The sequence below is a fragment of the Plectropomus leopardus genome, chromosome 18, assembly GCF_026936395.1.
Source record: "Plectropomus leopardus strain MGB_pleo_1.0 chromosome 18, ASM2693639v1, whole genome shotgun sequence".
Lineage (NCBI taxonomy): Eukaryota > Metazoa > Chordata > Actinopteri > Perciformes > Serranidae > Plectropomus > Plectropomus leopardus.
Window position 1 is genome coordinate 17,465,525 of NC_142193.1, and position 24,351 is coordinate 17,489,875.

Here is a 24,351-nt window from a genome sequence, read left to right on the forward strand (position 1 = left end):
TTTGAAACATTATGCAATAACTGGAGACTGTAAACAGACTGATGAACGATATGATAAGATTTGGCTTAATCGGAACTGAATCTAACAGGATGTGGGTGCTTCTGTGGCTTCCTGTACAAACTGAAGGCTGCCGGAAAAGTCAGAAATCTGTTGGACTTGATGGCAGCTTTTTGTCACCGCCTCCTACTACGGCCTCCTGCTCTCGTGCGCTGTCCAGGTGAGGCGCTGTTCAGTTTGAACGCACGTGCAATGACACAGACACAAATTCAGTTTGCTTCCGCGTTGTTTATGGTTAGCGTTACTGGGCCTCAACATAATTTTAATAAAGTCTACCTTATGCTAATGACCACAGTCAAACACGTCTGCGACGTTACATGACGCAGGTGCTCGCTTAACACGCTAATGCCCTCGTGCGTCCGTCAGAGCTTTGACTAGGGGGGTTTTACATTCAAAGGACTTTCTACTATTTTTGACAATAAACCGTAATGTGACCGCATTCAGCTCAACATTTTGGAAAACGCCGAGGAGCGCAGTGGCACAAAAATGACCAGTGGACTGTTATATTCACGTTATGCATTAAAATGAACGAGCAGAGAAGTTTGAGGAAGCGCAGACTAAATGGGGGACTTCTCGTGGACACAGCTCACGGAGTGACTCATACAGGTGAGTGCAACAGCCCGAGATGATTTTATCAACAACCACTCCAGCTAACGTTGTATACAGTCCCTTATTTTGCTTCTCTTTAATGTGATTGTTTTTCTCGCTCTAGTGCAAATGGAGGACTTCGCGTGGACAGCTCACTGACTCATACAGGTGAGTGCAACAACTCGAGATGACAACAACTACAGACAACATTGTGTAGCATACAGTCCCTCCGTTTGCTCCTTTTTGCCCTAATGTTTGCGTTGCTGCAGTGAGGTTTTAAGTTTGAACAGCTCCGTGTTGTCTGTCTTGGTGATGATTATATTCTGCTGTTGGTGCTACAACATGTGTCGGGTTGGCTTATTTAGCCTAATTTAGGTAGCTCAATGTTAGGCACTGTTTGCACCCATCTCTGGTGTCCATATAGTTTTTATTTGTTGGTGGTATTTTTTGTTAGTGTTGCCTTTTTTATTTATTTATTTCCTGTTGGACATAATGGGGTCATGTTGCTTTTGGTGTTCTATAAGTGTGAACATCAGTTGTACATCACACGGTTGGGTTATTTATAGCGTAGGAGAGGCAGAGACGCGAAGCAGAGCGTCAGGCGCATTAAATGTGAAACTAAAACCGTTCATTCTGCTGGGCCTAAAACTGTCTTTCACTTACAAAAATCTGCAAATACCTCCAGTCATCTATCAATCTGATCAGCTTTGAATCAACAGATCAATTATCCACCTCAGAGTGACATTCAGCTGCAAAGGAGAAAAGAACTCCGCTTGCTGCGCTGCATTCACGGACCCGCAAAAACGTCCAATCCCCTTTTTGTAGAATTGAATAAACGGGGACAATTAATCAAAAAATAAACTCAGAGCCCCATGCTGATATTATCTGCCCATGTTGGTTATTTTATTTTTGTTGTTTTTTCTCAATATAGATTTTTTATTCCGCTAATCCGTTCGCCACCATGGTTGCCAACTTTCACATATCTGGAGTGAGTGTCACCACAAAGAGGCAAACCTCACACCAAAACATAGCAACATCAGTAGTGCTGGAACAGTCTTGTACTTCAGTGAACAACTTTTATACTAGCATATAGCTGCTTCCACGCTGGGTTTTTTTGGGGTTTTTTTTCAAACACTACTGTTTGGAAACTGTGTGTGCCGGTGAAACACGGGGGCATATTGCTGCCAGGGGATCACCTCATGCTGCTGAATCAAAAGTGGCACACCATTTGACAAGCAGCATGCTCTTTAGAGCTGCTAGTCCAACCAGATCTCAGTGTCCTGTTGTCCCAAACTGATTCAACACTCAGAAGTTACAAGTACAACGAAACTCAGAACCACCTAAAGAGCCTTCAGAACAGACTTGAAGAACGCCACAACAGCTTAAGTGTGCAGGAAACTTTGTTTCTTTGCAGGTTGATGAAGGGGAACTTTTTACATCTAAGGTCTCATCTTCTTTTTCCTTCTGCTTTGTAGAGTTCATTGATGCCTGAGACAGTCCAGTGGTTAAGGACATCGACCGCCAACATAGAAAGGTAGCTTCAATGCAGGCTCAAACCCTGCCTGAGGTGTGTCACACGGGACTGCTTGTGATGAGTGAATGTGGGAGTCAAATTTCAAGCGCTGCATCAGTTTCACATCCATTTTTACGAATTTCAACGTGTGATTTTACGAATTTCAACTTAAGATTTCAACATGTGATTTTACGAATTTCTACTTGCGAATTTCAACTTACAAATTTCACAATTTCAACTTCCGAATTTCAACTTGCGAATTTCACAATTTCAACTTGCAAATTTCACAATTTCATCGTTTGAATTTTCCAATTTCAACTTGCGAATTTCACAATTTCCACTGTGGAACACAGAGGAAGGAATAGAGAGAATGTTAGTAAATGAGTGAGCCCAGGGAGATGAGCTGGCTTAATTAGCTAGCTCAAAGGGTAAGTGTTTTTATTTTAAAGAAAAAATGTAAAATGGTCCAAATAACATTAGACGTTTAATCTGTGCCTTAAAGGACCTATAGTTTTAGTTCAGATGAAGATTTGTGTGAATCAAGGTCTTGCTGTTTATAATAGGGTTCTGATTGGCTCATATCTACAGTTTTGTCATCATAGAGCCTCATTGTATTCGTAGATTGTGCTGCTTGCCTTACCATGTACAAGTAAAACTAGATCTCAGTTTCCTATTGTCCCAGATGGCCTGGTGGTCAGGACTCCTGGTTTGTACCCAGCAGAGTGTAAACCAAGAGTCCTGACCACCAGACCAGCTGAGACAACAAGAATGTAGGACACTGCAATGTTAGTAACTAAAGTAGGTATTGGTGTACACTTCTCTTGTACTTCATGTCACCCTTGCATTGGTCAGTGCCCCACTTGGGCCACCCGAATAAAAAAAATAATTGTAAAAAATCTGGGCGTGCCATTGGGGGGAAGGAAGAAAAAATAAAGACCACCACAGGGGAAGGAACAAAATCAAAGAAGAAACAAGGAGGAGGAGGGCGATAAGAAGATCACTACAGAGGAAGGAATTATGGTAAACAGGATGGAGGAGGACAAGGAGGAGGAGAACACTGCAAGAGGGATTGATGAAAACAAAGAGGAGGGTAGACAAGGTGGAGGAGGAGAAGAAATAAACCAAAACAGAGGAGGGAACAGCAAAGAGGAGGGAGGAGGACTGGAAGGAGGAGAAGATGAAAACCACCATGTAGGAATGAAGGACAATGAAGAGAGGAGACGGGTAAAAGGATGAGACAACCACCACAGGAGAAATGAATGACAAGAAGGGGACATAGAGGATTAGAACAAGACCACATTTGTTAAGGTATTGACACCAAAGAGGAGGGAAAAGGAGGGAGGAAAAGAGGAAGACCATCACAGAGGAAGAGCCAAAAACAAAGAGGAGGAAGAAGGAGATGAAAGCCACTATGTATAATGGAACATTAACACTGAAGAAGGAAGAAGAGGAAAAGAAGACCACCACAGAGAAGGAACGGCAGAGGAGGTAGGAGGAGCAGGAGAAGACTACCACAAAGCAAGGAATGATGTCATAATATGAGGAGGAGGAGATAAAAAACCACCACGTTGGAAAGAACAACAACAAAGAGGAAAAGGTAGGAGAAGGAAACGACCGCCACAAAAGAAATGAGCAACAACTACAACTGCAACTGCAGGCGGTAATTTCTATGGGTGTGATTAACGGTACTTTGGAATAATGTGTTAACATATTTTGACTGGTTATGGTTAAGTTCTGTCCTGTGATCATATCTGCCACTATAATAACGTCAATTAGGCTAATATTAGTGGCTAGCATTATAATGAGTCGGTTAATTGTTTTCATTTTTACGCCAGCTAAAAATGAAAACAAGCAGCAGCTTTATGAATGGACACTAATGTTTACATTCTGTTGTAACAACACAAGGAGAATCATTCACCTGCTGGTGGCGAACAAGGATCAGTTCACACAGAAGAAATATGTTGTCAAGCAGCTGTGGGAGTGAGTGACCAGACAGTTTTATTTCCCCACCAATTTATAATTTCATATTTCTAAGCAAGACAACTAATCACTTTTTTCATCTGTTACAGGACACTGATGGAAATGGAGCATTTCCTTGGCCTTTTTGAAAGGTTTATACATTTAAAATGCTGTTTTGTGGCTATTTTTCATGCTTAATAAAGCTTTTTTTAATAGAACTCTATTCTCATGTGCTGGTTTTATATATATATATATATATATATATATATATATATATATAGATATATATATAGATATATAGATATATATATAGATTTGTCTTCGATGATGTGACACTATATGCTGATCATAGTACATGAAAAAAATCATGTTTCTCAAACTCCTCCTACCGCTTTAATGGCATTTGCAACAATCCACCGAGCCTGAACAATACCAACCAATCAAACTGTCAAACAAGGGGGTACCTATTCTGCAGCCAGCCACCAAGGATACATTGAGATGTTATGGACATTTTTAAGGAGCTGTCATGTTGTACATCTTAATGCTTCAAATGAAGTGTATTCTTGCAAATGCCATTATGATCCCTAGGAGGAGCAACAGGAACAAGATTTTTTCCTCAGATTATCTGTCTCATGTACTGCTGCAAGGATGAAGTGATACTTTCAGCATATATGACAAGTTTTTTTTTTTTTTTACAAAAGTTACTAAATATGAAATAAAAGTGCATCTCAGAGTTCATTTATCAATTATCTTTTAAATGTCTTTTGCAATCCAAAGTGACATCCTGGTTCCTGTCACCTGTGCTGTTTGGCATCATGTCAGGAATTCTCTTAGGCCTGACCCTATCCTCCATCCCTGACAAAACAACAGCCTTGCTATGCTGCAGCATTGTATCAAGTAGTGGTGACAAGTCCTCAAAGTTGGCTGGTGGAGTTTTCCTTTTCGACTCCTTATAGCTGGCGTAGAGTAGCATTCACTGATACAGTTTGGACTTTTATACATTTCCAGGTCATGTACCCAGCCATTAGTAAACTGAATGTGGTCCTCTAAAGATTTAAAATGTGGAAACTGAGATGCAATGTAGGCACTAACGCCACACACAAGATAACTAAAAATGTCTGGGAATGTAAGGGGAGGCAAGGCGTCCGGGTCACGAAAGCAGTCTTCTTTGGGTATTTCATAGGGATCTACTTCTCCGATAAAATTACCGATTGGTTTGCTGGAAGACCACACAATATGGTGGTTCCAACCAGTTCCGACCCAAACAACACTCAAAATGCTCTTCGTGATGATATTGGTTGCCAAGCTCTAGTGTGGGCCAGATTTGGACCATAAACTGTAAATTGATTATCATTATTGTAATCTTATCCAAAAGCTTTAGGAGGATCTCTTCATGCATTTAGTTAATTGACTCATGGCATAGGTTTTATTTTTTATTTCTTGTATTTTGTATAAAATAACTCAGATACTTATATTGATACATACTTTGTTTTGGTACATCATGGTAGTACAGTTCCAGTGCAAAAGAAAAAGAGAAAAATAAACAAAACAAGCAACATACACCATAAAGAATCTCAACAGCACACACAAAATATCACCCAAATTGCACGTATTCCATAAACTTTTTTTATTTTTTTACATTTTCCATTTCTCCTTTATAACAAAATTTGTTATCTAACTAAATATAGTTTGATTAAAACAACATAAACTAGTATTTTGATGTCCACAGTCCAGGTAGCAACAATAAGGTAACAAATCTAGATTTTCAACAGGAAGCCCTTTTCAGAACAGTATGCAATACATTGATGAAGTTCCAAAAAAGATCATTAGGGCCTCAGTGAACAAGTATTTCCATCATCAATTAAGCTAGTAATTCTTATCATTTGGTCTACACATTTTCAAAAATTTTGAAAAATGCCCATTACAATTTCCTAAACTGTGAGAACTGAGAAAGTAAAACAACAAAATGTTTGGTATTTTAGCTTGAAAAGAACATAAATTATTTATCAAAATGGCAAATAACATGCTGTCTGTTGACTAGTCAGTCAGTTGACTTGTTAGTTGAGCTCTATTAAACATCTGTTTTAAAATAGATGCTAGCTAACTGTAGCTGCCTTCAGAATTTGGTCTTTAAAAATATCTTTACTATATTTTTTGCATCAGGTTAAGTCCTGCAGCTGTGAGAACTCAAGTAAAAAATTATGATATTAATGATGTCTTTATGGTGACATAATTATTTTCAGCTTATTGCATTGCTTGGCTTTATTTTGTGTGTAAAGAGGCTGAAGTATAAAACGAGTCCTACAAGATTAGCTCCGTGATTCATTTGTTTTCGACATCTGAAAATAGCATTTTGAATACATTTACATTGTCACATACTATACAGGCTATACAATCACAAGACACGTCATGTGACAAAGTGATGATATTCGTTAGTCAACATCTGCTTCACAATTTTATGGAGAAATAACAAAGCATCATCAAAACAAACTACGATTTATACAAAACAGCTTTATAATGTCAAAACAGTTGGTTGTACACATCTTACACTCCAGCAGCGCTATGACATCAGAAAAACCTCAAACAGGCTGGCAACTGAATGCATGCGGTAAAAGATGCCAAAAGGAAGTCCAACATTCACAACCGCAGCCCACATGTTGAATTTGTAGAATCCAGTTTCTGTGTCGTGGTCAAACTGGGGGCGAGCACCGAACGCTGGCATGATCCACAGCTGTGACAGAAAGGGGAAAAAGAACAGGTTGAGTATTGGGTGAATTTTTAAACAGTGACTTTGGAAGTGTGAAGTGTGAGAGTTGAACTCACTATTATGTTGCCCATCACCAGAAACGCGCAGACCTCCTTCAGCACCCGTCTCTTCCATGTCAGTTTGGGCCTGTGCTCGGCCGCATGGCCATGCTGGTTGTGTGCTTTGAGTACTGGGCTGGACTTTGCATCCATGTCTGATCCCTCGAGGTTGCTTAGATCTTTGCTTGGCTGCAGCACGTATGGATTTGCAACCACAATGACCGGTTCCACGGGGTCCATGTGGTGCACCTCGTGGAAGGGCTCCCGATGTAGACCTTCAATGATAAAAAAGTTCTGCAGGCCGAGTTGGATCACCATCAAAACCGCCCAGGCCAGGTTGAGCCTGTTCAGGTGGCCTTTGGCTCCAGTTGCTGCCATGGCAACAATGGTAAAGTAGCTGATGATGAACTGCCCGAGTGAGGCTCCCACCAGCAGCCCCACATCCAGGCTGCGCGTGGGGTTTTTCTCGGATACGTGCTCCCTGTGGTCCACCTTGTAGATGGCACAGCCAATCACAGTGGACACAGACATCAGGGTCACTATTACTATATTCATGACAAAGTGCATCATCACTGCGCGGTCTTTTTGGTCATCGTCGCTGTCGTCGTTCATCACTTCAATCTCGTATACGATGAAGGTTGCCAGACCTGCCACCACTAAGAGAATTCCCGCCACAGGGCCGAAAAATACATCCTTCATACGGAACTTGAGCTTGTGGGGTGCGTGTTCCTCTGTAAATCTGCCCACGTTTTTCCACATGACGTAGGCCATGGCGGAGGCAAAGAGACTGTACTCAATGTTAAAGGGGTACAAGTAAAAGTATGCCTCTTTGAAGATGCTGCATGAAGTGTGGCTGCACTTGCACTTATCATCTCCATAACCAGCTGTAAGACATGACAGAGCACAGGTAAACAATGTGATAAGTTTTGTGTTGAATTGAAGAGATATACTGTATAAAAAATCATTGGTTATCATACCATGTACATTTGCTCTCCTACAGTATTAAAAAATATTGTAACCAGATGAAGAATCCTTTTCTCCTCGACTACATGTCAGACTTGTACACATATTTACATTTAAATAATGGTGTCAAGTTTTAGTTTTCATTTCTTTATGGGTGACTGATAATGATAATTGTATAATACAGTACACCTTAAAACTTTGAAACTGGGATTTTTTTCTGAAATTGCAATGAGATTGTCATACTGTTGCAACCCTAATTGGATGTTATTTAACTGATTGCTATATGCTTTGATTACCTTTCATTGTGTACATTTTCCTTCCATGGGCTTTAGTGTCGTTGCCTGGATATTCAGGAAGAATTGTTTGGTGAACGGACTCCTCTGTGACCGCAGTCATCCACAAAACGAGATTGGTGGAGAGGGTGAGCATCAAGCCACAGCTAAATAATAAGACCAGAGAGAAGCAAAATAATTAATGATCAGAGACATCATGAAGTAAAACAATGACAATGAATCTTAAATAATCTGCCTTAATGTCAGATTTAATATATTTTTGAGTGCCACATTTAAAATCAGCATCCACCAAGTAATAACAGCCTTGCTTTTAATCTAATGGTGGAACTAATGGAACTGGTGTTAAGTTGTAAGCTAAAACAACTAATCAATTACTTAATTGAAAGAACAATAACATGAAATAATTGTGGTAATAGATAAAAGTTCTTTAAGCATGCATGACTTTTAATATATTGAATATAATGTGAAAACCTTTTTTTCATAGTCCTATATATTAGTAAATTGAATAACTCAGGTTTTCACTATTAGAACATGTCAACTTGTTCTTTGACCCATAGGTGGATTGTGAGACAATGGGCCCCTGGGAACAGACATGCAAAAGGCCCAACCAACCCTTTTTTTATCTGAAATTTCATTAACTAGATGATTCATTGACCAATCAAGAAAATAATCTGCAGATTGGTAATGAAATTATATTTTAGTTGCAGTACTATTTCAGTTAATTGTGAAACAAATAATATAATAACTGCATTTTTTAAAGTCTGCAAATGAGGAGACATTTCTGATTTTTGCAGTGAGTACTATAGCACCTACAGTCTAAAAAAACACTCCCATGTCGGGAGGGAAGGGTTAAAATTTAGGTATCAAATAGGTGTCCTCGGGGAACGCACGTTTACAAAGACAGTGAACGATGAAAAGAAAATCCATTTATCACCTACCGTGTAATGTTCCTTTGTAGCTGCACGCAGTCCTTGGCGTGGAACCACAAAAAGTATGTCTGCAAAAGGAATGCACAAATATATGAATATTTTACATTCAAAAAGACAATTATTTGCTTAAAATGTCTGTAATAGGTATTTTTACCTGCACAATTATGAAAACAAGTTGCACCACAGGGAATGCAACCTTAACAGCAGAGTCACAGTGGAGGTAGCCCACGTAGCTGGCTATCTTGAAAATGTCCATGAGAATACTGAGCAGCCCGAATAGCACAAGTCCAGCTGCAGGAGCAAGAATCAAAATCATGAAACTTTTCAAAAAAATCTTTGTTATTAAAAAAAAAAACCTAAATTCTAAACTTTTTCTCTTCGCTTACCCCTGAGCCACACAGGTCCAGCATGGCTATCCTTATAAACAACGGCATCTTCTTTCCTGGCTGTGTAGATGACATAATAAAGCATCCAGATGGATGTGGTGAGGAGGAGGATGATGAGAAAAATCTGCACGTCAGAGCTGCTGATCTTTACATTGTTGTAGGCGCTGCCGCTGACCAGGGCAGTGCCCAGGATCAGAATGTTTACACAGATGATCCCAGACAGCATCCATCCCCAGTTTCGGCCTCGCTCCTTCCCGACAGAATGAGAGGGGATGTTCAGGTTGGATTCACATATGCTCTCTGCTTGATTTGGCACATTGATGTTGCTGGACAGGTGGGCCTCCTCGGTCTCCTTGTCTTTGGCCGTCATCCTGCATGGTTCACAGGGATTGCCATCAGTCAGACAGTTGCACGGATAGCCCGTGTTCAAACACATCCTTCCTCTCTCTAAGCCCCACTCACATCTGAGTTGTTTGCTGGATGTGGTTTCATATGAGACATGGAGACATTACAGGTTTAACAGCTACACCCACTTACTGGCTCTCTGTAAGAATAGATCCCGCCCAAGCAAAACCTTTCCACCAACACAAAATCAGCATAATTGTCACCCTGTTGGTACTTAACAAAAGATTTTGTTTCCTCCCCGTGGCAAACAATGCATGCTAATGCTGCTGTGTTGAGAAAGAATCCTCAAACTTTTTTACAGTACATGGTATAGCTGTTATTTTCTTGAGGTTATTAATCCACACTTTCTCTCTCCACTGATAAAATCAGGTATAACATCAAGACAGGTGAAATATAGTCATGTAAAAGTAGCTCTTGTCAATTATCAAGCAATCCAACAAAGCACTGACCTTCTAATAATGAAGAAAAGGTTTCAGGATACCTATAAGCCTGCTTGATTCAGTATGATCTGAGAGGCACTCTAAGCTGTCACAGCTTTTATATGCCTTCAAAACCATGGTGGTTTACTGTACAGTCATAAATGTCAATAAATCTGTTATGAACAACACCATATTATCACCAAACACAGTGTGTTTTGCACAAAATATTCATGTAAAGTTCAAAAGATGTTTCCAGGAATAACCTTTTCTCATGAATTCCAAAATACAAGAAACCGGTTCCTTTTCAGATAAACAGCAATTTTTTGATATTAGACAATACATTTCAAAATTCCAGTCATGTGCTGTAGGTCTTAGTCATCTTGACAGTGTGCACAAAATAAATATTTATGGGAAAACAAAACTGCATGTGACATTAACCATTTTCTCATCATCTTTTTTGCAGTTATAAGTACTTCAGAGGTTTTATGACCTGTGCCGTCTCAATGAAACTCATCCCAGTTTTTCTGCAGTTGACCACATGCAGCTACACCTCAGAATCTAAACATGATCTAAATTCTTTAAATAGGCGGAGCAGATGTTACTCGCCTTATCTTTTTTTGATTGCATGCTCGAAGGGAATACTTTAAGTTCTTTAATGCTATTCACGGCTCAATGAAGTGCTGCTTCTGTATCTTATCTCTGCAAAACACCCGAGGGGTAGTGCATTAAAAGCCTGGCCAGTATCTCTGCCTATTGTTATGGAAGTTTCAATTGGTTGAGAGCTTCTGTCCAGTGCCTCTGGTGCAATTGCGCTTAATCCACATCAGTATTTATCTGTGGAATGGCCTCCAGGAGGACATCAGAGACGCTGACAAATTGTCTTCCTTTAAGTCACTTTGAAAAAGTCATGATTTTCGACTTGATTTTGATACTTTTGTTTTATTATCTTTTGTTGCATTTATCTTAATAAATTTATTAACTCTTCACTTGCATCTTTAATTGTATGTAAAGCACTTTCTAACTTGTTTTGAGTATGCATTGATTATTATTATGACTATTGCTTAAGCTTAAGTATGCCCTTTTCATCAGGGTGTGGCTGAGAGCATTGGTACTTTTTCACTGCAACAGTCCATGGTACACAAGAACTGTTTCTGTAAATCTTACATGCAATGGGAAGTTTTAAAGTGAGAACAATGGTTCATTGAAAAGAACGTGGACAAGCAATGTCACCAGACTGACTCTGACTCTTTCCTGCATGTCACAGTGTGTGAGACATCTCCAGTAATACTCACATATCCAGAAATGTTTGTACTGATCATTTCCTGGACAAGTTGATGTGACTTCAGTGCTGTGAAGGATTTGATTGAGAGAATACAGGAAAGGTTCCAAAAATGTTTAGAGATATAATCGGAACATAAAAAAAATGTAAAGCATTTAGGTCAAACTAAGTAAGATCCATGGAAGTATTACTTTTTCAGTATAGTTATTGCATAGACTGAGGAGGTGCAATGGATTCAACAGCACCACAAACTACCTCCTCCAAAATGACCATACAGTTGAGTCAATTCCTAGCTAAACAGTTAAAATTCTAACCTTTGTGATGGTAGGACTTACTACAGGACTCTTCCATTGGATTACTCTAGCTTTAGTTATGTGCAGTGGCAGTGTTAGCCTTGGGCGTCCGAGGCTTCAGCCTCAAATGTTTTATAAGTAGCCCCAGATCTAAACATTTAGGCAATAATAATAATAATAATAATAAAGAATAAATACATAATAACAGATAGGTAATTTGTCATTCCGTTCAAACTTGTCCTTCATTAATATACTTCATTACATTTCCCCACTTGTAACATAAATTCATACATTGATATAACTATTTTCCAACTCTAGCCAATTCATTTTTACAATGGTAAAATGATAGATAGATAGATAGATAGATAGATAGATAGATAGATAGATAGATAGATAGATAGATAGATAGATAGATAGATAGATAGATAGATAGAAACTGAATTCATACCAAAGGGAAAACTCCAAACAAAAAATAAAAGAGGTATAAAACATAAAAATGATGTAAAACAATATGTATATAAAACCCCATGAATAAAATAGCCTTTGAATGGGTATTTAAGGATAAAAATCATGTTTGTGGTCAAATAAATTAATGATAAATACATATTACTGTTTAAAATACACAGTGCACACAGAGACCCTGTACTAGTTTTAATAAATAAATAATAGTCTGTGTCCTGTCTACTCAATATTAATTACTAACTCATATTTTCAGTCTGGGAAGTTAAAAAGGGGGGTAATAAACAAGGTGCTATGGTGTTTGAAAAAGCATCAAAGTAGAGCTTGATCAATGTCCTCAAATCCTAGAAACGTCCCTGGTTTAATGTACCTGATAAACTAGTAACTGTATATAAAAAATACCAGAGGATATAATGCAATCTGAAGTAGTAATTGCTAAGAGCCACAAATGCGCACAGGCTTGAGATCTTTGAGGCCAACATTAAATAATTTTACCGACATCTATTTCTCGAAGATAAACTTGCAATTTAGGAACTTGGTGTATTTTTAGGGGGGCTGTTGTTTGTCTGTTTTGGACCACCTCGGCCACCGGGAGCACTGTTCCCCGCACGGTGTTCATGTCAGCGTCCCTGGATACCACCGACGCGCTCCTCCGCTGATCTGGAGCCTCTGGCTGGCTGCGGGGCGACTGCGGGCAAAGTGGCACAGTATCCGGTCTGCTCCCACTCCATCGCCGCACAATGATGATGGTGGTGGCGGTGCAGGTGTTGATAAAACGGAATGGAGTCGAGCAGGGTGGATTAATTCTGCACCATGAATGACAGGTACCACAAGGCAGCCCGGGACGGCTACCTGGACTTATTGAAGGAGGCGACTCGGAAGGACCTGAACGCGCCTGATGAGGATGGAATGACGCCGACGCTATGGGCTGCTTATCACGGCAACCTGGAGGCTCTACGGCTGATTGTGGGGAGGGGGTGAGTCCTGAAGCTGTACTGGTGCTTTGACGATGTATGGGCGTGTGCGCACTACCGTGTCCATCTCATTCATTCCTAAAAACACGTTAGATCAATAGTTCAATAGTGAAGTTTTTCATAATTTTCCTTTCTTACAAACAATTTGCATTGTCAGATTGTGCAGAAAAAGGCAAATAATGATCAGAAATGACCTAGTTTATTAGAAATAATCAGATAAAATACTACTTAACCCTCTGAAACCTGGATTAACATCATTTTTCTTGTTCTCCATTCAGGCACCTTTCATAACCTATTTGACTCTTTTAAACTTGAGAAAAATGGTTTTGAAACATGGAAGAAAAAGGCAATGACCAACTTAGCCAAGAATGTCCCACAAATTGCAAAAATATTAATAAAAGGTGAAAATTACCATTTTTTTTTTTTTTGAAAAGGAGAAGTATTAGAAAATAATAATCAAACAAGGGAAAATGTCCAGAAAACTTTATTTATAGTTTTAATAATTTTGTGTTTTAAATGATATTAAGGAAAAATGAAATATGAAAAAAATACACTTTCTTTCATCTTCCTCACTTTTTAATTTCTTCTTTGTTTTTGACTTTTTTTATACTTTAAATACTTTTATACTTTTTTGTAAGTTTTTAACTTTTTTTTTTGCTAATTTTTGGGTCATGTCTTATTAAGATGTTTGTTACCTACCCCCCATGTTTTTGAAAGAACTCAAAGTAACTTCATCAGGTTTAAGGAAGGTTTAAAGGACGGTATTTTGCAGTTGAACCAGACAAAGTCCAGATACTAAAGTAACAATACACTGCTAAAAATGTAGGTCACCGTTGGTCCAGCAATTATCTGACTTGGACATACCAGAGGCCTTGACATACTAACACCACAGAAGCCTCGGACTTTGCTCCTGGCCAAGAGGAACATTTTTTACCCTTAGGTAATGTTAAGGTCAGGCTTGACCCATCTTGACATTTGACAGTAAAACACCCTAATGCCATTCTTTCAGCCTGAAATTTGCTGACTTTTCCCATTAAGTGACCACACAAAAATGAAAATATTTAAAAAATGTCAGCTTATAATAAATGTTATACTATAGGCCTACTTGTTCACTGACGCTGTTCTGAGTTAAATTTTAAACCGTATCTACTGAAATTGGCTTTAGTACGATCAGTGTGAGTCAAATCAGAGAAAATGTTGGTATGGGGGAAAATGTTTGAGTATATTTTTTATGGCGCAGTAGTAACAGACTTCAAGGGGGATGTTGACACTGGCACAAGAAGCATCTTTAGACTATAAACAATTGCAGTAGGCGGGTTTCCATTAACCCTTAAATTGCACAAATTGAAATTGCAAATATAAAATATGCCTAATAGAAACTTTTTAAAAATGCAAAAAAGTTTTTACACTCCCATGAGTTGGTATTTCAGGCGATTCGAAAAAGCCCTTGTCAGTAGGAAATGGTGATGCAGCAGGCGCTACAGGAGGTTTTATTGCATCCCATAACTCTCCAATTGTAAGCGGATCAGCTGGGAGTTTTAAATCCACAATTCCTGTGTTAAATTGTGGACTATCGTCTCCCAGCAATTATGACCACTCCCACACATAAGGGGGGCTTGCCTCTCCATTATCGCTCGCTTACCACCGCTACGTTGCCTTTGGTTGGAAATAATGACGGCTAGTGCAATGGCTGCACAAATGTAAGGGGAATCTGCCTAGTGATTGAAGTTATGGTGTCAAAACTTACTGTCTAAGAGGTCATCAACTGGTGTTTTGGCTTAACCAACCCAGCGACGAGTGTGTTTGATGATTACAATGGCTATAAATGGTTTTATGATAAACCCCACAGTTCCTGAATGTTCTTGCCATTCTTAGTTTAAATATGGCTGTCATGTTTTCATGTCTTCGGTAAAAGAAAACATGATAGTGTGCAAAAGTAGATATTTTTCCACCATAAACATGTTGTGTAAAACCTAAAAAAATACCATCTCCCTGCTCTATGAAACATTAATTTAGGATTAATCACCCATTTATTAATGTCAGATTGACTATTGATACATTCTAAATAGATATGTGGTTCAATATGGGTTTAGAAATTAGTCCATACTGTGAAGGTATGGATTATGAACAGTAAGGGTTAACCAAACAATCTGTTTATTAACAATTTAGCTCAGCTGTTTTGCCATGTCTAAAAAATCTCCATGTTGGGCAAGACACTACAGACTATATTTCATAGATAAAAATATTCCTGCACATGATGTTTGCAGACCTAAATCTACCATTTCGGGGACAGGGTGTTATTTGTATCATACTTTCCACAGTTGAGAGTGACATCAAGCTTTGTAAGTGTTATAGTTAAAGCTCTTAAAATGATTAATTGGACGTTCACCAGATATTTTCAGAATTTTGTAACTGTGATCATCTGACAGATCATTGGCAATATGTCATAGCAGGAGACATTTTCAAAGCCACATATGACCACTGACTGTGTAAAAATTTCACACCTCTGTGCCATTTAACAGGATGACAGCTCAAGGTCAACTGATAACAGAGGCACCTTTCATGAAGAAAGGGCCTACACATAAGATGAGTCATAAAGATATTATTTTACTGAAAATACAGTCCATCAAAGGCTCTGCTGTCAGTGAAAAGTATGACAACTACAGCAATAATGTTGGCATATAAAACAAATAATAACTCATTCATCATGAATTGTTATGTGAAAGGAAACCTTTCAGTGCTTTGTTTTGATAGTAGCATGATAACATATCATTACATAACTGCTAATTTCATGTCATCATAGGCAAAAGAAAATGCTTCATCAAATTAACAGCAGATATGATAATTTTAGGAGACTGTGTCACGGTATAAATGCAGGCCCTGCTTCACCAAAGTGTGCAAATGTGATTGGTCATCATGAACAGCCCATTCCTCATCATTTCTGGCTGACCTGGTTTGCTTGTCAGCCAGAAAAATGGATCCATTATGAATCTGCTTAATTGAGTAAAGTTGGTGAGAGACTTCCTGTAAAAGTGAGTCGACATCATTCATCAGTGTTTAGTGCATTGAATGCAAAATATCACACTTGAGGACTTTTTTTTTTTTTTTTTTACAATTTTCTTAAAATACACAGGCAACAAAGCAAGGAAGGCCCTCCCGCTACATGATAATGCTGAATTCACTATTTCCCACGGAATAAGTATAAGCAAGACTCTGGGGGCATTCAGCTGCCAAGGACATACTGTGCCTCTATTGACAGCAGAACACATAAACTCCTGATTGACATGCGGCACTAAAATTAAACATTAATAGCCACCATAATGTTTCACAGAAGCACCAAACGTGTGAGACCCAGGGAAATAATGAAGATAAGTTGAATACTGCTTGACAAGTTCATGGGAAAGTTGCCATGTGGTGCTATATTTGGCAAGTATATTGCACTGGGCGGCCTGCAGTAACATCAAGCTGTCATAGGAAGTGAAGACGCACACAGCCCGTAATGTGATAAAGGACAGAGGAGAGATATGTAGGCAGACCTATCACTGCTGCGGTCAGCATTTTATCAGGACTGACATAAATTATGAGACATAAAGCTGTCATGTGAGGTCGTCTCTAACTATAAAAAGCATATTGTATAATCTGAGGGTGATAAATATTACTTCTCAAAATAAAAATTGACTAATTGCTGTTTATCTCATGACAGCAGTTTATAGCATTTTATGCTCCTTTATGTATTTCAGCACAGGGTTATCAGTGTAACTCCTTTGTTTGATCATTGTTTAACTGTCTCTTTCTGGGCTGTTTGCCACATACTGTCCATCTTGCACACCCAAGACAAATTTCTCTAAGTTTGTTAACTCGGATGCTGATCCTAAAATTGCTTTTTCTTTCTGAGTGTTTAAATCCAATCCTGTCCAGATACAATAAAAAAAGAGCAAGGAGGCTGAAATCAGAGTCGGACTTTGCTAATCGCTGTCCAGGTCGGGTCCGGCAGATCTGACACACATTCCCTGTGAAAACCTTACAACGCAATCCATCAATAATACATTTGCACTTCGAAGGTAGCATCACAGCCATCGTATCAAATATTCAGCAGCCTGTACGTGGTTGCATGGGAAGACGGGGACAAGACAAGACAGCTCAGTAAACATGTAATTTCAGGGGGTGGGATACAACCAGATGGCTCCAAACTGAAAAAGAAAATGCAAAATTCAAATCATTTTACGAATATTTAGTTGTAGTGGTCACAGACAAGCTTGAGAACATGAATATATCATTTGAATGTTATTATCCGAAAGATGTTTAATGAGATTCTAGTTTGAACAAATATTTCAATAAGAGCAATGGATGGATTTTTGAACGTGCCTGCTTTGGACCTCCTGGCCCTCACGGGCAAAATGTTACTTAAATGAAAATGTAGAAATCAGAAAGAGACTCAAAATGGCTCCAAAGGCACATTAAAATACCAAAAAGACATGCAAGGGAACTAATGAGAGACATAAATTGACTACAAAAGGACCAAAACAGGCACAAAGATACACAAAATGACTACAAAAAGGGAAGAAAATACTAAAAAAAAAAGATTACAAAACATGCAAAATGACTAAAAACGATGCAAGTGACCCCATCGATCTCAAAGCAACATAAAATAGACAAAAAGGGCACAAAATGACCCCAAAGAGACATAAAATGACCACAAATAAACACAAAATGACCTCAAAGAGACACAAAATGAACAAAAGAGACAGAAAACAACCACTAGAAGACAAAATGACAACTAAGAGACACAAAAAGACCTCACACAAATTAACATAAACTGGAGATGCAAAACAAAAAGAGCGAGAGAGACACAAAGAGAGAGAAAGTCTATTTATCTTGCTCCTATTTATCCGAATCCTCCAATCAGTTGCAACTCTGTATGTTCTGACTCGAGGAAATCAGCATGACATCACCAGCCATGCACAGTCGTGCTTTTTGAGTCAGGCGCAACCTATTCGGCCTCCCCTGAAACTGGATACAGGTAGTGTAGCAGTGGTGCTGGCAAGCCTGTGGTCATATTACAGACAAGGCAGCAACAGTGCAGCACACACAGAGGTAACCCTAAGGTCGTGAACAATCAGCCAAGGGTAAATGTTTATAATTTCACTTATGGCCCCTGCATTTCATATTAAGTCCCTTTTAACTGATCATTTAAACCAAACCATCCCATTTTCAAATTGTTCAGAGTGTTTGAAATATAATTAGCTGCATATAGAAGATCTATGGTTGGTGTTCAGAGAGCGCAATGTGGTGTTTAGACTATAAATTATTAAATAAGGCCTTATTAACAACACACGGATGGCAGGTCAGTGCTGAAAACATAATCAAAAAATCGAATGCTTACTCATGAGTGAGTCATCTAGACAGAAGACCAAAGAGGCAACCGGTATCCATAACCTTACAAACAGTCTAAACAAGAAATGAAAATATTTATTTAGTAAATCTGAAACAATGTCAAAATGCTGCATCTAACATCTTTTTTATGACCCACAGAGGAAACCCTGACAAGTGTGACATATGGGGGAACACGCCGCTCCACCTGGCAGCTGCCAATGGTCACCTCAATTGCCTTTTCTTCCTGGTGTCTTTCGGTGCCAACATATGGTGCCTGGACAACGACTACCACACGCCGTTGGACATGGCCGCTACAAAAAATCACATGGATTGCGTCCGCTACCTGGATGCCATCGCTACAAAGCAGACAGGCCTCAACACAAAGCTGGTCACAAAGATGAAGGATCGGGCATTTCGTGACGCTGAGCGGCGAATCAAAGAGTGCTTAAAGATGCAGAAGAAACATCACAAACGCATGGAGCGGAGGTTTCAAAAGGAGACTTCTGAGGTGTCTGCGTCAGATGTCATGAGCTTTTCCAGTTACACCAGCAGCTCTGTTAGCCACAAGCTGCACAACTTCAATGCAGCCACTGTCAGTGTGCCATATTCTCAGGTCAGGAGCTTTAATTTGTCTATGTTTAAAAGGACAGAGTTTGCTTGTTTTGCATTTTTGTGGGGTTCAGGTTGCCACCCATGGACTGTAGGCTTTATAAAGATGGACGACATTTTTCCCCTTCCTCCAACTGAATAGAAATGAAGCCAATATATCCCAGATACGTGCACAACAATTTTGCGCTGGTGACGTCATTTGTAAACATTCTGCGCAGTTGTGTTCAGCGAGTGGAGCCGTGGTATTGAGTTCCCGCCCATATACCCACCTGAGTCAATCGTGACATCATGCTCACTTTATATAGCGTCAAATAGCTAATTACGGCCGAACTCAACAGAAAAATAAACATTTGAACATATGTCAGCTTGATAAGAACCACCTAAAATGACAGAAACCATAATATTTATTCTTTGTGCTTTGTACCATGTCCCATTCAATAACATTGAGAAGGCAGGCTTTAAAACTTATGCTGCAGGGGGCAATCAATCAAAGTGTTTTGGCTTCACTTTTTGTGAGCTGTCATGTCATCTATTTTTATATAAAGTCTTTGTTGCCAACTAAGAGTTTTCAAATCCATCTAGACTAAGCTAAATGCTAACATGGTCATAGTGACAAATGCAAAAAAGAATTATGTTTAACTAGTATATAATACTTAATATAATATAATACTATAATTTCACTATACTATACTATACTATAATTTTTATGATGTTAACCATCTCAGTTTAGCATGTTCCCATGCTAACATTTGATGCTTAGCACCGAAAACAAATGATAATAGAGGCTGGAACGTTTGTTGAAATGTTTAGTCATGAAGCAAATTATTTGACAAATGGGAATTTTAGCCTGATGATGTCAGGACTCTGACACACCAAGCCAACAGATGGCCGTCAGTCAATGTTGGGCTGTTGGTAAGTGTCTGTCATCATAGTTTTGAGGTGTGTCCTGCATTGTTGGCACTAGTCGGCCCTCGTTGGCATTGGACCTGGTGCAGCCGCTGTGTACTAAATCACTCTGAGTGGCAGCTCAGCTCAGTGCTCAAAAAGAGAAATGAAAGTGAGAAAAGTAAACATGCAACTAAAGTCAAGAGGGCATGAGACTGAAACAAACTTGTTATATAAGGAAACATTTCTTTTTTTAGCCATTGAGCCCTTTACTAGGAATGGTTTGTATATGTTTTTGTTATTGTTTACTAGCGCACAGTAAATATGCTTTGTGCTTTCAACACTGGGTTGTGTTAATGTACCAACCGACTAACTAACGTCGTGATTCCATCCTGTTGGTCTCGGGGTTGCCCTTTTTAAGCGAGTAATAAAGACTACTGCTATCTCCTGGTATGAAGTTATTTCCTCTTGCGCAGGACCATATTTGCTAGCTGACCACTGGCTAGAGTCTTTGCAGTGGGTTCAACTGTAAATTTTTGGCTAAGACACAGGCAATGTGAGGTAACACAACCGTTCACCTTGGCTGCCACTAGTTCTCTGATGTTAGTTTGGTGTCTTGGGGCCTTAAGTGATGGGATTACCAGATTATTACAATTCATCATTTTGGAATCATGAACAACAAGAGTGAATGAAGGCAGTCGAGTTAATAGTTGTGCAACAGTTGAAGCATAATCAAAAATAGAGAAAAAGTCATTGATCACCAAAGTCCGAAGCATTCATCCTTTGCTATACATGTGCAGGTCCATATACCATGAACGTCTGTAGAAAATTTAATGAAGATCCATCCTGTAGGTGTTGAGATATTTCAATGTTGGGCCTAATTAATTGATCTATCTCAAAGGGTTTAAAAATGGTCACTAGTAATGTTTTGAAAATTGAACCCTGTCACTGTGATTGTGCTTAATTGCTGTATTCATTCATGTCCTGTTAGGCTACTCTCCATGCCACAAACCGAGGGAAGACCAAGATCCAGAGGAAACTGGAGAAGAGGAAACAAGGAGATGGGACCTTTAAAATCTACGAGGACGGGAGAAAGAGTGTTCGCTCCCTCTCTGGACTTCAGCTGGGTAATGATGTCATGTTTGTCAAACAAGGGACGTACGTCAACCCAAAGGATCGTGGCCGCCGCAACGTCCGTGACATGTTCCCCAGAGACAATTTCGATGCCATTTCACGTGCCATAAGCGAGCCGGACCTCCACGGGCCCGATGTGGACTACTCTGAGATCAGCACTGACTCAGGACATGACTCCCTGTTCAACAGGCCTGGTCTTGGGACCATGGTCTTCAGGAGGAACTATGTGAGTGGGGGGATGTTTGACCTTGGTGGTCGGGATGAGGGCAGTGTGGACAGGTCGGGTAATAATGTGCGTTTACGCAGTCGGCTGCAGCAGTACCCGAGTGCAGACGAAGACAGCATCGGCAGTGCACGCAGTTTGCAGGAGAGGAACATTGAGGAGCTGCCCTGGGATGAAGTCGAATTAGGGCTGGACGATGATGATGAGGCAGACACAAGCCCTCTGGAGGTCTTCCTTGCTACGCAGAGCATGAGTGACTTTTTTTCCATCTTCAAAAGGGAGAAGATTGACCTCGAAGCTCTGTTGCTGTGCTCTGACCACGACCTTAAGAGTATCCACATCCCCTTAGGACCGAGGAAAAAGATCTTAGATGCTTGTAAGAGACGACTAGAGACCATAGAGGACCCAGACTGCATCGAGGACACAGAGCTGTGAGTGATAGGATTTTCAGTTATACAATGCCGTCTTTGTACTCCAGCCCTCTTCAGTCACAAACACAGTTCTTCTCTTGCCTTCATTTCATCCTGCAGATAATACAAGTTGTTGTAGATGGTCCCTCCTGCTGTTTGCTCATCCATGCTTAAAGGTCAGTGGAGCATTGTGGAGTGAATGTCATGTATAGACAGACAGGACATAGTGATTTACCTCTCCTGGTAGTTCAGTGGTAAAGACAAAGAAAAGAATACTGTCAAGATGAAAATGTCAAGCGAGAATAGATGAGTGTGAGACAAGTTCTTTACAGGATTCTTTTAGTATGTCTTGTTGGCCGCAGGAGGATCACTGTAAATATCTCTGTATGTCGGTTCAGTTGGAGTTCCCTGCAATGCATGGTTTAACAAACTGAAAGGCAATTACCAGAGTGCAGAGCCCTGTTCATTGTATGTATCAATAGAGAGTTGATTGTGGGGTCTGTGTCCCCTAAACGTATTTGCCCCTATGGGGTGAATCCTACCGCCTTATGTGCCTGCATTGCTCGTGCCTGTGCATTTGCTTAAAAGTGTCTTTAGTTATGAATAATTTTGCCCTTAGAGGGAGAGTTCATCCCAAAATCAAAAAGACATATTTTTCCTCTTAGCTGTAGTGCTATTTATCAGTCTAGATTGTTTTGGTGTCTGTTGCAGAGTGGAGATATCGGCAGTAGAGACACTTCCTTCTGCATGGTGATATGGATGCTTGGTGTAGTTAGGTAAGAAAGAAAGTGAGTCATACATGAAACTCCTCAAAACAAGGTCTGTGGATTATTTTGAGTAACTGGATCATGATTTATAGAAAGAGACATCGCTGTTGAGCTTTACAAATGTATTTTTTGGCACTTTTAGCACTGCTAGTCAAGTGCCATCCAGTTCCATTATATTCAAAAGAAGGCAGGCGTATCTACAGCGAGTATCTCTTACATTCAGCAACTCACAGCAAAACAATCTAGACTAATAAATAGCACTAAAATAAGGTAAAACAACAAATTATGTACTTTTGAAAGTACATAATTTAAAGGTAAAACAACAAATTATGTACTTTTGATTTGGGGGTGAACTGCCCCTTTAACTTCATTGTAATATTATTATTTGTATAAATCAAAAAATTTCAACCAACATTTTCACCACTCATCTTTTTCCTTACTCATATTTCATCTCTGAGCATGTTTACATACAGCAAGCCATGTCAGTCCAAGTGTGGCTCACTCGTAATGAAGGCCAATTGTGCATTGAGATTCCTGTAGTATTGTAAACTAATTGAAAACACAGTATCTTTTGATAATTTTATGATACACAATATAACATGTTGCAGTTCTATATTTTACATGTTTTGTTCAAACACTAGCAAATTTGTAAGCCTTTATATATGACTCACATCAGTCTTGACAGTATAGTTGTCTTCCATTTATTTGTATCTTGAGTCACTTTTTTTATTATCATTATTATTGTAATCTGCACAGGAGCACATGTTAATGTCTAATATGTCAACTTTTTAACATTTAGGTGGATTTTGAATAAAAAGAAACAGTTTTAAATCCTGTAACTTACTTAACTGACTCCATACATTTTACTGTTCTTATTCTTTTACTGTACTTGCTATAGATTGGAGATATACAGAATATTCAATAAGATGTGCCCTTATAAAGCAGAACCATGGCTAACATTGAGGACTCTGGCACTAAGATATGAATGAAAATGTTTTGTTTCTATTTTAGAATTTTTAAATACTCAATGTTTCCAAACCCCTGATATAAGTGAATGATGAATGCTCACTCATCAGTGTACAGCACACATAAATAAATCAAGTTCATACTTATGCGTAGTGTAACTAATATGCTCTGTTTGCAGTCATAGTTTTTTCAGGTCAATGAACATCCTGTCTCCGTTGCTACCTGTTTACAAAGACATAATTTTACGCGTCTGCTAAGACTTTGGTGTGCGTGTGTCTGTGTGTGTGAGACGGAGACAAATGTGAGCAGAAAAATACTTATTTTGGCATCTTCAGCCTCAGTTATAATCCTCACATGCTGCTCACACACAGAAGACAGGCATCATTGTTGCCTCAGTACACCATGACACAAAGTCAGGAAGTAGATAAATGCTGTTGTCTGGAAGCTCCCTGCCTCTTACATAACATTGTTATCAGAAGGAAACACTGTCAGACTCTCCCACATAGAAGAACTAAAATATTCATGTTCTATACTCATGATACTATACTGATGTTTTTATTAATTAATTTGACTTATTGGAGACACAACAGGGAGTTTTTCTTCGCACTATTATTGTTGAAATAAACCCAACTTTGCCAGAGAATTTCGAATGGGTAAACAAG

At 39.2% G+C, this 24,351-nt stretch overlaps 2 protein-coding genes across 5 annotated transcripts; one reads left to right on the forward strand and one right to left on the reverse strand.

Moving 5' to 3' along the window:
• The first annotated feature begins 158 nt into the window (after nucleotides 1-158).
• On the forward strand, nucleotides 159-23,835 carry ush1ga (Usher syndrome 1Ga (autosomal recessive)). 3 transcript variants are annotated; one of them, XR_015774894.1, is made up of 8 exons: nucleotides 159-663; nucleotides 770-813; nucleotides 2,121-2,179; nucleotides 13,173-13,325; nucleotides 18,855-19,308; nucleotides 21,181-21,977; nucleotides 22,077-22,132; nucleotides 22,668-23,835. XR_015774894.1 is itself a non-coding variant. In XM_088069473.1 (7 exons), the coding sequence occupies exons 3-7, from the start codon at nucleotides 2,130-2,132 to the stop codon at nucleotides 22,078-22,080; spliced, it is 1,458 nt and encodes a 485-aa protein (XP_087925599.1). In that variant the 5' UTR covers nucleotides 159-663; nucleotides 770-813; nucleotides 2,121-2,129; the 3' UTR covers nucleotides 22,081-23,835. The 3 variants fall into 3 exon arrangements, 2 of the variants coding, with proteins under 2 accessions (XP_087925599.1, XP_042360587.2); XM_088069473.1 differs by having other exon boundaries at nucleotides 22,077-23,835; XM_042504653.2 differs by lacking the exons at nucleotides 159-663; nucleotides 770-813; nucleotides 2,121-2,179 and having other exon boundaries at nucleotides 12,958-13,325; nucleotides 21,181-23,835.
• On the reverse strand, nucleotides 5,730-10,437 carry otop2 (otopetrin 2). 2 transcript variants are annotated; one of them, XM_088069392.1, is made up of 7 exons: nucleotides 10,348-10,437; nucleotides 9,494-9,864; nucleotides 9,262-9,398; nucleotides 9,117-9,175; nucleotides 8,182-8,324; nucleotides 6,941-7,806; nucleotides 5,730-6,848 (listed from the first exon to the last, which is right to left on the reverse strand). In XM_088069392.1, the coding sequence occupies exons 2-7, from the start codon at nucleotides 9,861-9,863 to the stop codon at nucleotides 6,678-6,680; spliced, it is 1,746 nt and encodes a 581-aa protein (XP_087925518.1). In that variant the 5' UTR covers nucleotide 9,864; nucleotides 10,348-10,437; the 3' UTR covers nucleotides 5,730-6,677. The 2 variants fall into 2 exon arrangements, with proteins under 2 accessions (XP_087925518.1, XP_042361720.1); XM_042505786.2 differs by lacking the exon at nucleotides 10,348-10,437 and having other exon boundaries at nucleotides 9,494-9,996.
• Nucleotides 23,836-24,351: the final 516 nt, after the last annotated feature.

Bases quoted from the DNA above. Each gene is read 5' to 3' on its own strand.
- ush1ga (XM_088069473.1), top strand. From the start codon at position 2,130: ATGCCTGAGACAGTCCAGTGGTTAAGGACATCGACCGCCAACATAGAA. The intron at 2,180-13,172 runs GTAGCTTCAATG...CATGAATGACAG, and splicing joins TCGACCGCCAACATAGAAAG to GTACCACAAGGCAGCCCGGG. The intron at 13,326-18,854 runs GTGAGTCCTGAA...TATGACCCACAG, and splicing joins CGGCTGATTGTGGGGAGGGG to AGGAAACCCTGACAAGTGTG.
- otop2 (XM_042505786.2), bottom strand. From the start codon at position 9,929: ATGTGTTTGAACACGGGCTATCCGTGCAACTGTCTGACTGATGGCAAT. The intron at 9,399-9,493 runs GTAAGCGAAGAG...TTGCTCCTGCAG, and splicing joins TGGACCTGTGTGGCTCAGGG to CTGGACTTGTGCTATTCGGG. The intron at 9,176-9,261 runs GTAAAAATACCT...TTCCTTTTGCAG, and splicing joins TTGTTTTCATAATTGTGCAG to ACATACTTTTTGTGGTTCCA.